The sequence below is a fragment of the Tiliqua scincoides genome, chromosome 3 (assembly GCF_035046505.1).
Source record: "Tiliqua scincoides isolate rTilSci1 chromosome 3, rTilSci1.hap2, whole genome shotgun sequence".
Taxonomy (NCBI): Eukaryota; Metazoa; Chordata; class Lepidosauria; order Squamata; family Scincidae; genus Tiliqua; species Tiliqua scincoides.
The window spans coordinates 69,569,407-69,582,426 of NC_089823.1; the positions used below are offsets into that span (position 1 = coordinate 69,569,407).

Here is a 13,020-nt window from a genome sequence, read left to right on the forward strand (position 1 = left end):
CACAAGACCACAAGATACTTGCATCTCACTGCCATCATCTGCATCTCACATTCTATTTATCCTCGCACACCCCAACAAAGACACCAGACTGCACTTGGGTTTAACTTGGACCTCTTTATTAAACACAAGTACCGGTAACTAATTTTTAACTCATGAAACCTACTGAACACACCTTCCCTCCCTCACCAGTCTGGGCTAGGTGAAAAAAACTGTCATCCAATTCGGATGACAGAAAAAAATTCCTACCAAGCCTTTGTGATGAGTGACCAGCGAATCTCCGACTGTACATACCATCACGGCTTGTAGCTTTTGATGGAGTTTTCCTCCAGAAATCTGCCCAATCCCCTTTTAAAGGCATCTAAGCTAGTCACCATCAACATATCGTGTGGCAAGGAGTTCCACAGACTAATTACACACTGGATAAAGAAATATTTTCTGTTGTCTGTTCTAACTTTTCTGACACTCTATCTTAATGGATGTCCCCTAGTTCTGGTGTTGTGTGAGAGCGAAGAGAGCATCCCCCTATGCACTCTATCCAGAACTGAACTGTGACACATTTGAACACAACACTCAGGTGTGTCTGTACCAGCAATCCTTTGTCTAAACCAGAGGTGTCAAACATACAGCCCATGGGCCGGATCCAGCCTATGGAAGCTCTCTAAGAGCCCAATCCTGGGCTCGACACGCCGGCCTTAGCCAGTATGCACTGTCGCAAACATGCCATAAAGCACATTTGCAAGCCTTACCGCTGGGTGAGCGCCCATGCTAGCCCAGTGCTTGTCGACACTGGGCTAGCACCGGCCGGGCTCCCAGCCTCCGCCACTCTGTGGTTGCACAGACCGCCGAGCCACGGCATGGTAAGCGGAGGCAGGGGGTAGGCAGGGAGGAGGCGTTCCGGGGAGGGGGGTGGTGGACGGAAAGAAGGTGGGGAAAAGGTGTGACAGGGCGGCAGGGAAAGGGCGGGAGGAGGCATGCCGGGGGGAGGGGGCAGGGAGGGAGGGAGGCAGGTCTGGTTGAGCTCTGCTCCACTGGATCCTGTCCGTTCGTGTGGGGCTTTGCGCCCTACACGAACACCCAGTGCGGGGCTACTTCCGTTACCTGGAAGAAGGGGACAAAAGTCCCCTTCTCCCAAGGTGCCGCCCATGGTACACAGGATCTGGCGGCAGCCATTTTCTGTGCCGCCAAAGCTGCGTGCCACAGGAGCTCAGGATTGGGCTGTAAGTGGCCTACATGATCATTGGGCACTCTCAAGGCAGTCATCAGTTGCTAAGCTGCACCCATTTGTTGCCTCACCAAAAGAAGCACTGCTGAAAGCACAGCTGCAATTGGGCTTTCCTGATGCCTCTTTTCAGCAGCACCTTTTCTGACAAGGGGACAAGGTGCAGCTTATCAGCCGAGAGCAACTAATGCCCGTGCTGGGAGGCATAGCTGAAAAGAAGTACTGAGACAGCCTGATTTTCTGCCTCGAGGACACATTGCAGCCTGGCAGCTAAAAGGCACTTCCCAGCAACTTCACGATGCATTTTGAATGAATACACTTGTGAAAAATTTGAAATCTCTCTTACTGAAAAATGGCACCTTTACACAGATCGTCCAGTTTGAGGAGACTGAAAAGTCCCCCGGGTGCTGCTTTCAATGGGCCATAGCTCTCAACTAAATACATACAGGTTTGCAGCACTCAAATATTTTGAGAGGGTGTTTCTCCCATGCATTTATTCATCTCTTCAGAGTGTCTAGTGAACAAACATTTGCCCTGGCATGCAGGGAAATGAGGGGTGATGGAATAGCTGCAGAGACAGTACGTGCATCCTGCATCCTAGACATGCTTTTTAAAAAAAAAAATAAGAACAAATAATGTGGCCACACCATCATTTAATAGTCCAGATTTAAGGGACTTAATTTACAAAACTTCAAGGACCATCTTCAGATACATCCACTATTAAGAGCATAACAAAGTAACCCACTTCCAATATAGTTGCATCCAATACATCACAAAGCAGCACGTGCCTTCTCTGAGGCATCATCAAGTTGCTGACTTGAGATTACTCTATGACTGATCAAGATTTGCACATTTTCTCCTCTGTCATTTGCAAATAATGAGTTCCTAGGTGAGACTAAATGGCTATTTCTGGTCACTTCCTGCTTATTGATTGATTGATTGATTGATTGATTGATTGATTGATTGATTGATTGATTGATTTGTATTCCGCCTTTCTCCCAAAGGGCACCCAAGGCGACTTAATGACACCACTTCCTTTCTAATGACTTTTAAATCACTTTATCCCTCAGCAGGTGCTATTAATGCTATTCTGGTCCACTGTATTGAATATGTTTGACACCCTTAGGCCCAAATCCTAACCAACTTTCCCGCACTGACACAGTTGTGCCAGTGGGTATGTGCTGCATCCTGCAGTTGGGTGGCAGTCACAGAGGCCTCCTCAAGGTAAGGAAATGTGTGTTCCCTTACCTCAGAGCTGCACTGCCCTTACCCTGGTGCTGGAAAATCGGTTAGGATGGCACCCTTAGTCTAGAACCTTGTTTTGCAGAATTTTTATACTTCTGTTCCACACAAAAGTATTTGCTACTGTTCTAAGATTCCTAATAGACTCCTCTTTGTGCTTATAGCTAAGAGGAATTTGCAGCTGTAATATGAATGCACCATTTAAACCACAAAAGCAAATCTCATGCATAATAAAAGAGGAAAGAGGCAATGTACCCCCAGGACCACCAAAATCAGAATGGAGGGAATGTCTTCCTTCCAAATGTGCTTCTGCCCTGCCACACCTCACTGTTCTCATCTACATTCCCATCCATGGAAAAATAATCTCAGACCTTAGACTTGAACAGAATCCAGCTTTTCTTTCCAACACTGAGGAGTATAAACTTGGTCTGTCTGAGAGACAGGGAGCTCTCTTTATAACTTTTTAAATGGCTGTTAAACAGAAGCAAAGAGGTCACTCAGAGCGGACCTGAAGGAAGGAATGGTGAGTCAGAATATGTGGTCATATATACAAGACCACGTCCTTCTAATCTAGGCTAGTGAACCTGGAGTAATTGTCACCTCCAAGTTCCATATTCTCATGAATTCAGGTGAGAACTGTGGTAACGTAGCCATCACAGGATGATAGTGGGTAACCATTTGAGTGAATGCTCTGGGGGTCAAACTACACATGACTCTGGGAGCTCTGTGATCAACTTTTTAAAAACAAAGGCAACTGTGAGGTGTCAGCTAATTTGACTGGGGAAATGGCACATGGCTAGGGACTTTAACTTCTTCCTCTTGATCTGATTTCCCAACCTAAATTGCCCTCCCCTAGCCATTTCCTTTGGGTGGAAGGAAATATTTGCACAGAAATACAGATATACAAAAGTACAGAAATACAGTGGTGCCTCACATAACGAAATTAATCCATTCCGCGAATCCTTTCGTTATGCGAAATTTTCGTTGCGCGAATCACGTTTTCCCATAGGAATGCATTGAAATCTAATTAATGCGTTCCTATGGGCAAAAAAGGTCAAAACGAAGTCAAATTTGTTTTACAAAGTGTTTATTATGTGCTCTTTAAAGGCATACATACTGCACAGAGGATTTCTAAAATTTGAAGCATACACAAAATTTTTAATTTTTAAAAATTTCGTTATGCGAAGCACGGACCTAAAAAGTTTTCGTTATGCGAAGCACGGACCTAAAAAAATTTTCGTTATGCGAAGCAAGGCCAGAAATTTTCGTTATGCGAGTTACCAAACTCAATCGAAAAACTCTTTCGTTATGCGAGTTTTTCGCTGCGCGGGGCATTCGTTATGCGAGGCACCACTGTACAGAAGTGGGGGGATAACATAGATGAAGTTTTGCTGTTTATTTTATCACTGCAAAGTGAATGTGCTACAGAATTCTAGTTCATAGAATTACAGTAATTCAAATTTATTTTAAAAAGAAATAGTCACTAAATGTGTGCTGTAACTTTGCTTAAAGCTTAAAATAGTTACTCTGGTTCTCAAAACATTTTAGCACTGGGACCCACTTCTTAGAATGACAATCTGTCAGGATCCACCAGAACTGATAAGAACATAAGAACAGCCCCACTGGATCAGGCCATAGGCCCATCTAGTCCAGCTTCCTGTATCTCACAGCGGCCCACCAAATGCCCCAGGGAGCACACCAGATAATGTCATTAATGATATTGATGTGTTGCTTGTTTTCAGCCTTGTTCAGAAAAATATAGGAACAAATTGATTATGACAGAGAATGATATGGAAACTATTTAATTCAAACAAATGTAAATCCTAAATATTGCCATGTGTGTGTGTGTGTGTGTGTGTGTGTGTGTGTGTGTGTGTGTGTGTGTGTATTTCCTTCTCTTTATTTAAACCAGCTGTAAGCCACCCTAGGCACCTACTGGTGGAGGGGAAAATGGCACAGAAATTAATTAATTAATTAAAAAATTAAATTAATTAAATTTAATTAAATTAAATTAATTAAATTAAATTAATTAAATAATAGCCCAATCCTATGTACTCAGAAGCAAGTCCCATTTTAGCTAATGGGGCTTACTTCCAGGTAAGTGTGCATAGGATGGCAGCCTAAAGGCCTAATTCTATCCAATTTTCCAGTGCCAGTGCAGCTGTGCCAATGAGGCATGCACTGCATCCTGTGGTAGGAAGGCAGCCACAGAGGCCCCCTCAAGGTATGGGAACATTTGTTCCCTTGCCTTGAGGCTGCATTGTGGCTGCACCAGTGATGGAAGTTGGATAGGACTGGGCCCTAGTTCTGCTGGGCTGGGAAAGAAAACTACAAAAGCAATACAGTTATGTTCAGTGGTTAGAGGTTCTTGGCTCCTCTGCATTTGGGTAGTTAGGAAACAAACATAACCAACATCTTTCCCTGCAGAGAAATAATCTTTGTGTTGGAAAAAGAATGTACACCATAGGCTGGTTTGTAAATGATTTTTTCTTACACTTCCATCTCGATGCAAGGAAAAAACTTTATGGACAAAATAGACATTAAAGGAAACAGAAAAGGAAAGGGAAAGCAAAATCTTTATCCAGCGTGTAATTAATCTGTGGAACTCCTTGCCACAGGAAGTAGTGATGGCATCTTGCCTAGATGCCTTTAAGAAGGGATTGGACAAATTTCTGGAGGAAAAATTCATCACAGGTTACAAGTCATAGGTATGTGCAAGGTAGAGGTAGGTTGCCTCTGATTGCCAGATGCAGGGGAGGGCACCAGGATGCAGGTTGTGTCTGTTGTCTAGAGCAGGGGTGCCCAAACCCTGGCCCTGGGGCCACTTGCGGCCCTCGAGGCCTCTCAATGCGGCCCTCAGGGAGCCCCCAGACTCCAATGAGACTCTGGCCCTCTGGAGATTTGTTGGAGCCCACACTGGCCGGACGTAACTGCTCTCAGTTTGAGGGTGACTGACCTCTTGCGTGAGCTGTGGGATGAGGGCTCCCTCCAGTGCTTGTTGTTTCATGTCTATGATGCAGTAGCAGCAGGAAAGGAAAGGGCAGCCTTGCTTTTTGCAAGGCCTTTTATAGGCCTTGAGCTATTGCAAGACCTTCATTCATTCATATAAGTTCATCTGTAATATATTCATTTATGTAAACTTATGTAAATTTATTCAAATTTTAAATGCGAATTAATCCCCCCCCCCCCGGCCCCTGACACAGTGTCAGAGAGACTATGTGGCCCTCCTGCCAAAAACTTTGGACGCCCCTGGTCTAGAGTACTCCCTGAAGCATTTGTTGGGCCACTGTGAGATACAAGAAAGCTGGACTAGATGGGCCTTTGGCCTTGATCCAGTGGGCCTCTTCTTATGTTCAAACTTTCTTGAGGACATAGGATTGTCCCTGTGGCTATACAGTATACTGCTCACATGCTAAAGAAAGTACATGGGGCGGGGGGGGGGTATCTGAAGGGTTCAGATAGGCCATTGTGGGTATGTAACACTTTTTGTGCCAGTGGCTGCTGAAAATATTCTGAATGGCTTTTGGTACATTAAAAATATGTGCCTCTGATCTGAATGAAGGCTTATTTTTTTAACTATTGTTTTTATTCCTCTATTCAAAAGACAAAAATGTATTATTTTTATTCCTATGGCTGACCTGGAAAGTGCCACCATAACTTCCTTATAAACATTTCCATCCACTTCGATTCTTTAACAGGACCCCTATATGCACATTAAAATATATATATATATATATATATATATATATATATATATATAGGATTACCCCTCATGAGAAGAACTGGTTCAATAGATCTCCAAGCTTCTCTAATTACCAGAAAGAAAATAGTAACATTTTCCTGCTTACAACCAGCAGGAAGTCAACACTTCCAAAGATAATGATATTTCCTAACAATTTTGAAGAAAAATGGGCATTTCCAAATGTTTCCAAATGCTAACAACAGGGCAAAGTTACTGCCTTCTATACCTCAGCTATGCACCAGAGGAACCACTTGTGGCCATAAGGGGGTAACTGCCTTTTTTCCTTCTCATTCAAGGCATCTGCCCTCTGTTTTGGAAGCAACACAAACGTATCAGGGACAGAGATAAATGATTGGCAAGAAGAACTGATTCACGCATTAAAATTAGGAAAATGTAAAGCCTAATCCTATGCATGTTTACTGAGAAGTACACTGAATTCAATGGGTTTTACTCCCAAGCAGGTGTGCCTAAGCATGTAATCCCAGGAAATAAAGAGCTTCTGAAACAAAGCAAACAAATGAAAGTTAGGAAAACCAGGCTGTGAGTTAGGAGTGACTATCCCATCCCTTGCCCCTTGCCTAGCCAGGTTAGGTTCTATAGCTGCACTGGAAAAATTATTCACTGTACTTACAAGAGAGGATGCTTCACATCTCATCCGTGTATTTCACAGGATAGAGCTATTAAAATGATAATGCGCAATCAGCTTTCCTCAGTTTGAACTGACAAGCTTACTTCCATGTTTTGTGTGGATGACATACAGATTAAGGTCTCTAATATTGAAGTGCCACAGTGCATCAACAAAGAGTTTTTAATCAACAGATCACTGCATCATGATACAATGTTTATGCCAGCTAAATAACAGGCCAGGTTGCTGAGAAAATTTCAGCTCCCAGGGCTGGTTGGGAGTCTAAGGTTCCTGTTACCAAATGAGTCCTTAATGTATCTGATTCACACATATCATAACTATGATTAATTCTTTTATTTATATTTTATTGTGTTATATTTTATTGTAATCACTATTATTAAACCGCAATAAACAGCAGAAGACACTCCCCACCCCCTCCAGCTGCAAGCAGTCTGATGTCAGCTTGAAGGTAAAGATTAAAAGCAAGATCCACAGCACTCAAAAGAATAAAATTGACATTCGACATCCAAACCTATGCCCAGCAAGTGCAGTATGGCAAATGAACCATCAGTCAGTAACACACGAGATGTACAGCCTCATACACAGACCAATTAGATCGACATGAACCTCGAGTTACATTAATCTAGCATATGTATTTCTGCGCAAGTAGGAATGACTGCCTTTAGTGGCGCTTCTTTCTTCCCCATGTGTCCTTAGAAGCACAGCTGATTACAGCCTTTAAGCTCACTTACTCGGACATGTACTTGTATTTCGGCTTAACCTTATCGTCAATCAGGGTGTCTATTTTTATTACTGTGGTCGGAGAACAATGAAGAGGTGCATTCCAATGCTATATTTCTGTATGCAGCAGTATCATTTCAATCAAGGGAGAGGGGGGGAAAGCAAGATTTTTTTTCAAACACAATGCCTTATGAAGGAAAGCCCACTTTCGAAAAATCCATGACGCTCATTCTGCATGTACCCTTTCTGTGCCAACGGCTACGCTGACAGCAGCTACTGTGAATGAGCAGCCCAGCAATAAAAGTTGATCTTACTACACATGCACATGGCATTTATTCAAGTATGATCTGGGGAGTGGGCAGCGCTGGGTGATTCAGAGAACAGCAACCTGCAGTATGTACAAAGCCAAAGGCGTGGAGACCAGTGGCGTCTTTGGAAAGGTCCCTACTGTGCTTATTTTAATGTAGGATACACCACACGCATACATCCAAACAGCCCCATTCTAGGTAGTGTTTCATAGTAAATGCTTCTTTCTCTTCAATCCCCCTTCACTGGAGAGCTGTCCACCAGTGGTATTGACAGGCAGCCAAGTGCAGTGAAGCAGGGCTGTGGTGGATGCTACTGAATTATCTGTGCGTCCATGCATGATGCACCAATTGCCTCATTCATAAACACCCCAGATCTCTTCACTGGGCATGTCCTTACAACCCGTTTCATCCAAGGTTGCAACTGAAAAGTCCTTTTTCCCTGCTGCAAACGGCCAAAAGGGACCCACACCTATGGTCTGAAAGCCTATATAGAAATCTAGGTTACTTGCAAATGTATATGTATATATATGAAAATGAGGAGCATGGCCGTGCAAAGCGGAGAGCTGTTGACACAGAGGCACAGCCAGGCGACGATGGCTCGCTGCAAAGACATGGCAGTGCCAGCCAAGCCTCAGATAAGAGAAGCTGTAGAAGCAGCAGCACTCGGGGGGCGAGAAGCGGCGATCGGGGCGCTCCAAGCCCCCGAGACCGGCAGGGCAAGCAAAAAAGGGGTGAGATCCCACCCTAGGAAGCCCAAGGCGGCAACTCGGTCCTCTTCGCGCAGGGCTACCGGGAGAAGGGAAGATGCGCGCCAGCCTGCCCAAGACCTCCAATCCCTTCCCTCCATTAACCAGCCCGGGCAATGATCAACCAGGAGCCGAGCATGGAGGCTGCTGCAGTCTCCCCAGGCAAGCAGGCGTTTGCGCAGCAAAGATTCGCTGCTGCTGCTGCTGCTGCTGCAGACCCGCTTGCAATGCACCGCGAGCAGCCCCGGTGCCCACGCAGCAGCCCCTCCTGGGGGGCGAGGCGAGGGGCTCCTGCCGTGCTCGCCCCCAGGCCCCCGCCCTGGGCTGGGGCTGGTGGGGGGCTGCTCCCGGCGGGGGGCTCTGCGCACTCACCCAGAAAACGAAGGAGTAGATGATGAGCAGGGTCTTGAGACACGTTATCACGGGTTTGGTCTCCATTCTCCTCGATGCCATAATACTGAGATCCCGGCTGCTGGCTCTGGGCAGGGGAGGGAGCGCGCGAGGAGGGGGAAGGAGGGAGGGAAGGAGGCGAGCGGCTTATCCGCGCCGCCTGCCCCTCTGCTGCTGCTGCTGCTGCTGCGAGAGCTGTGGCAGCTGCTCCACAGAGCCCGTGCGCTGCTGGGCCACTGCCGCCGCCCCCGCCCGCCCCCTGCCTGCCTCCCTCCCTCCCTCCCCGCGGCGCGCACACTGGATTGTGCAGTCACAGTGCCGGAGAGGGCAGCCTCCGGGGACCTGCCCCCCTCCCCCGTCCATCCAGCCAGGCGAGGGGACGTGGAGGGCCAGAGGGCGCCTGTGCTGTGCGCAGTGGCCGGTGCAGAGCCGTGGCGCAGGAGGAAAGGCATCGCCTGGCACTGGGGGGAGGCTGGGACGCAGCGCCCTGCGGAGGACGGGCAGCAGGTGGGGCCGGGGGCGACTGGCAGCCCAGTCATTCTAGTCCATGGCGCTTCCTCCCTGGAAAGTCTGGAGAAGATTGCAACCTGTGACCCAAACAGGGTAATGTGGGAGGGGGGAGAAGGGACCCCTGCACGCGCTCCCCAAAAGATTTAGGGCTCATTCCTATGTCCAAAGGGAACTGCAGGTTCAAAAGCTCTTGAACACGCTGCTTGTGCCAGCTCCATCTCTTGCCACTCACAGGAGTCAGCTAAGGCAGATCATGGCTCTTGCAAACGCAGCCTCTCAGGTGCCCACTCACCTTCAAGCTGAGGCAGAGTGACCAGACAGGTCCTCTTTTTCCAGGACATGCCCTCTTTTTTAGCCTGGTATCCTGGGAAAGCTTAAATGTCCTCTTTTCCCTGTGAGTGGGCCTGGGCTGGTAACACATAGCCTTCTTGTCATTAATAAATGCTCGTAATAAATTCTATGTAATTTTTTAAAAATTTAATAAGTAATGTAGTGTTTAAATTAACCACATGAAATCAATATACAATGTTTTTAGCTTTTATTTTCTCATGTCCTACATTTTTCTTGGATGTCCTACATTTTGGGGTACCTTATGTGGTTATGATATCTGGTCACCCTGGGCTGAGGATGGCTCAAGTTTTTCTCGAACTTACCTCAGGATGAAATGTCTGAGTGAATTGGCCTTTCCAGGAGAGGCAAAACAATAACACCTTCTTGAAAAGGGTAGTGAGTGCTTCCTAAAAAGAGAAGAGGGAGGATTGGAACCTGCTTGAGGATCTTACCTTCTGCCCTGAACACTCTGCCCCCTCATACCAAGCCAATAGGATGTTATTAACTCTTGCTCATTGGTTTAATGGGACATTTTTACAGGAGTATGTTATGACAACACCCCCATGGAAACTATAGCAAAGATATTTCTTCATTCGAGATTTTTATTCTCTTGCTAGGGCCAGCCCAACCCTGAGATACATGCTTATAATTTTCAAAAGCAAAAGCATGTGTGATAATGCTCTAGTCCAGTGGTTCTCACACATTTAGCACCAGGACCCACTTTTTAGAATAAGAATCTGTTAGGACCAACTGGAAGCGATGTCATAACCGGAAGTGACATCAAGTAGAAAATTTTTTAACAATCCTAGGCTGTAATCCTACCCACACTTACCCAGGAGTAAGTCCCATTGACTATCATTGTTAAAAGAATTTACATAGTAACTTGTTAAAAGTACGAGTCTGTAACATTTCCCCAAATGCAGTCACATCCCATGGTGGCATCAAGTCTAAAATATTAAAAATAAAATATTGAAATTGATATGTGCAGAACTTGGGCTCAGTTGAGAGGATCGTAGCCTGTGCATTTCATGAGCCAATAGAGAGTCAGTCTGAGTTTGTCTGAGTCAATAGTTATGAAATTTTGTCTGAGCCAATAGGCTCACTTGCTGAGTACCTTGTAGCAAGCCTTTGAGAGTTGGAGGACCAAATGGAAAACTGCTGCAGGAGAGAAGCCTGCAGTACCACTGGAAGAAAGGTAGAGGCTACTGTGTGCAGAGCCACTGAGGCTATAAAAGGGGCTGCACCAGCACAGAGAGCTCAGAGACCACTAGGGAGAACTGCAGAGAATGAGCTGGAAGAGCAAGCTGCAGAAGAGGTGCTGTGAGGAGTAAGCTGGGAGAGACCAAGCTACAGGAAGGCCAGGTGAGGAGAGAGCTGTAAGGAGCACCTAGGAGAGCCTCTGAGAACCAGGGAATAACCATCCAGCCTTTGCCTCAAGTCTTGCTGCCTTGAGCCTGCTTGCCCCAGGGAATTTGGAATGAGGTCATTTTGATTTGTTTGGTTCAGGTTCCATTCCTCCTAATAAAAAGCCTTAAAACGTAGCTTGGTGTCTGGTCTCTTTCAATCCTGCATAACAAAATGAAGGGGGACCCACCTGAAATTGGCTCGTGACCCACCTAGTGGGTCCTGTCCCACAGTTTGAGAAACACTGCTCTAGTCACAATTAACTAACAAGAGGAAAAGTCTTGCCACATCACTGTGGCAAAGTAACATGGGCCATAGAAACACATCTATATTAGCTAAACAAGTTTTGGGAAGTGCTTTGAACAGATTAAAAGGTTTTTGAGATGCAATCCTAAAACCATTTACTTCAGACTAGTTCTACAGACTTGAGTGGTCGTATTCAAGAATAAGGATGAGAATTACTGCAAATTGGACAAGTTCAGTTAAAACCTGGTTAAAATCAACATTATTGATCTGCAGTTAATGGACTAGTTAATCATCACATCAATCAATTATTGATTTCAGTCCTTGCTGTCATTGTAGCCCAATGCAAATGTAAATCAAAACTAGAGCTGTGTCTAAGGCTTTTTATTGTACTTGAGAGCAAAGAAGAATGGGGCATTATTTCAAATGATGCCCCACCTCTACATTTATCCATCCATAACTCAGAAGTGAAAGCTTTCTGGAAAAGCTCTCTAAGTTTGAAATATAAAAATGTTTATATGAATGCATTGTAATGATTTTCTTTCTCTGAGAAATATCTGTGGAGAAAGAAATGTGAAAAAATGTCACATGAGATTACACAATCCAGATGGATTACATCAGAATGCAAAATCCAATTTAAAATGCGAGATATGTATCTCGTCTACGTATGGAGACAAGTACCTCCTTGGCTTACTTTGTATTTATCCAATATACTGAACCTGGTATTGAATATAGACAAAATGTGTAGTTGTGTAAGATATTCTCCCACCAACAGTAGTGTTAAACAGAGTGTAAAAGTCCTCGTGGAAAAAATCATCTAGAATGGTGATGGGGAGGCACCATGATTGTTTTTGTACCTCATTTGCAGTGCTGTGAGGTACAAAACAGTTAACCACATTAACTGATGTGGTTGCCTCAGGCAGCAGAGTGGGGGGGGGGGCTGCTCATCTCTGACTGCCTATTTGCCTCCATTGCTGCTTGGCTTCCTTCCACTCTCTGGCTTGGAAGAGAAAGAGAGGGACAGACAGAAAGAGGAAGAGGGGAGGGGAGTACTGAGCTAGAATATAAACATGGAGAATGGAAGGAGCAGAGGCTGGCACATCATTGGGTAAGGAGGGGCGTGAAATGGTTGGCAACCTTCAGTCTCGAAAGACTATGGTATAAGCCTACAGCACCCGGTATTCCCAAGTGGTCTCCCATCCAAGTACTAACCAGGCCTGACCCTGCTTAGCTTCCGAGATCAGACGAGATCGGGCATGTGCAGGGTAACAGTTGCTGCATTTAGCATATTGCCTCAGTCATCAAGAGGTATTGGGTCAGCCCTGTGTATTCCATTCCAAAAGCTGGAGAGAAATTTCCTGCTGTCTAGAGACAATGTTGATCAAGTGCCTGACCACTAAGTTTGCCCAGTGATCAGCTCATTCACAGCACTGGGAATAATCAGACTTACAACAATATTATGAAGTACTCACTCAGTACATAAGATGGATCTTATTTCATCAATTGGCGCTATATCGGTA

General features: G+C 45.4%; 1 protein-coding gene and 1 pseudogene across 1 annotated transcript in view; both read right to left on the reverse strand.

The window, feature by feature from the left end:
• TSPAN7 (tetraspanin 7) overlaps positions 1–9,276 on the reverse strand; it is a 114,444-nt gene extending 105,168 nt beyond the window's left edge. The window contains exon 1 of the mRNA XM_066620433.1: positions 8,996–9,276. Within this exon, the coding sequence (XP_066476530.1) occupies positions 8,996–9,076 (81 nt within the window). The 5' untranslated portion in view covers positions 9,077–9,276. The remainder of the gene's footprint in view (positions 1–8,995) is intronic.
• A 3,387-nt stretch (positions 9,277–12,663) lies between these two features.
• Positions 12,664–12,783, reverse strand: LOC136646820 (5S ribosomal RNA; annotated as a pseudogene).
• Positions 12,784–13,020: the final 237 nt, after the last annotated feature.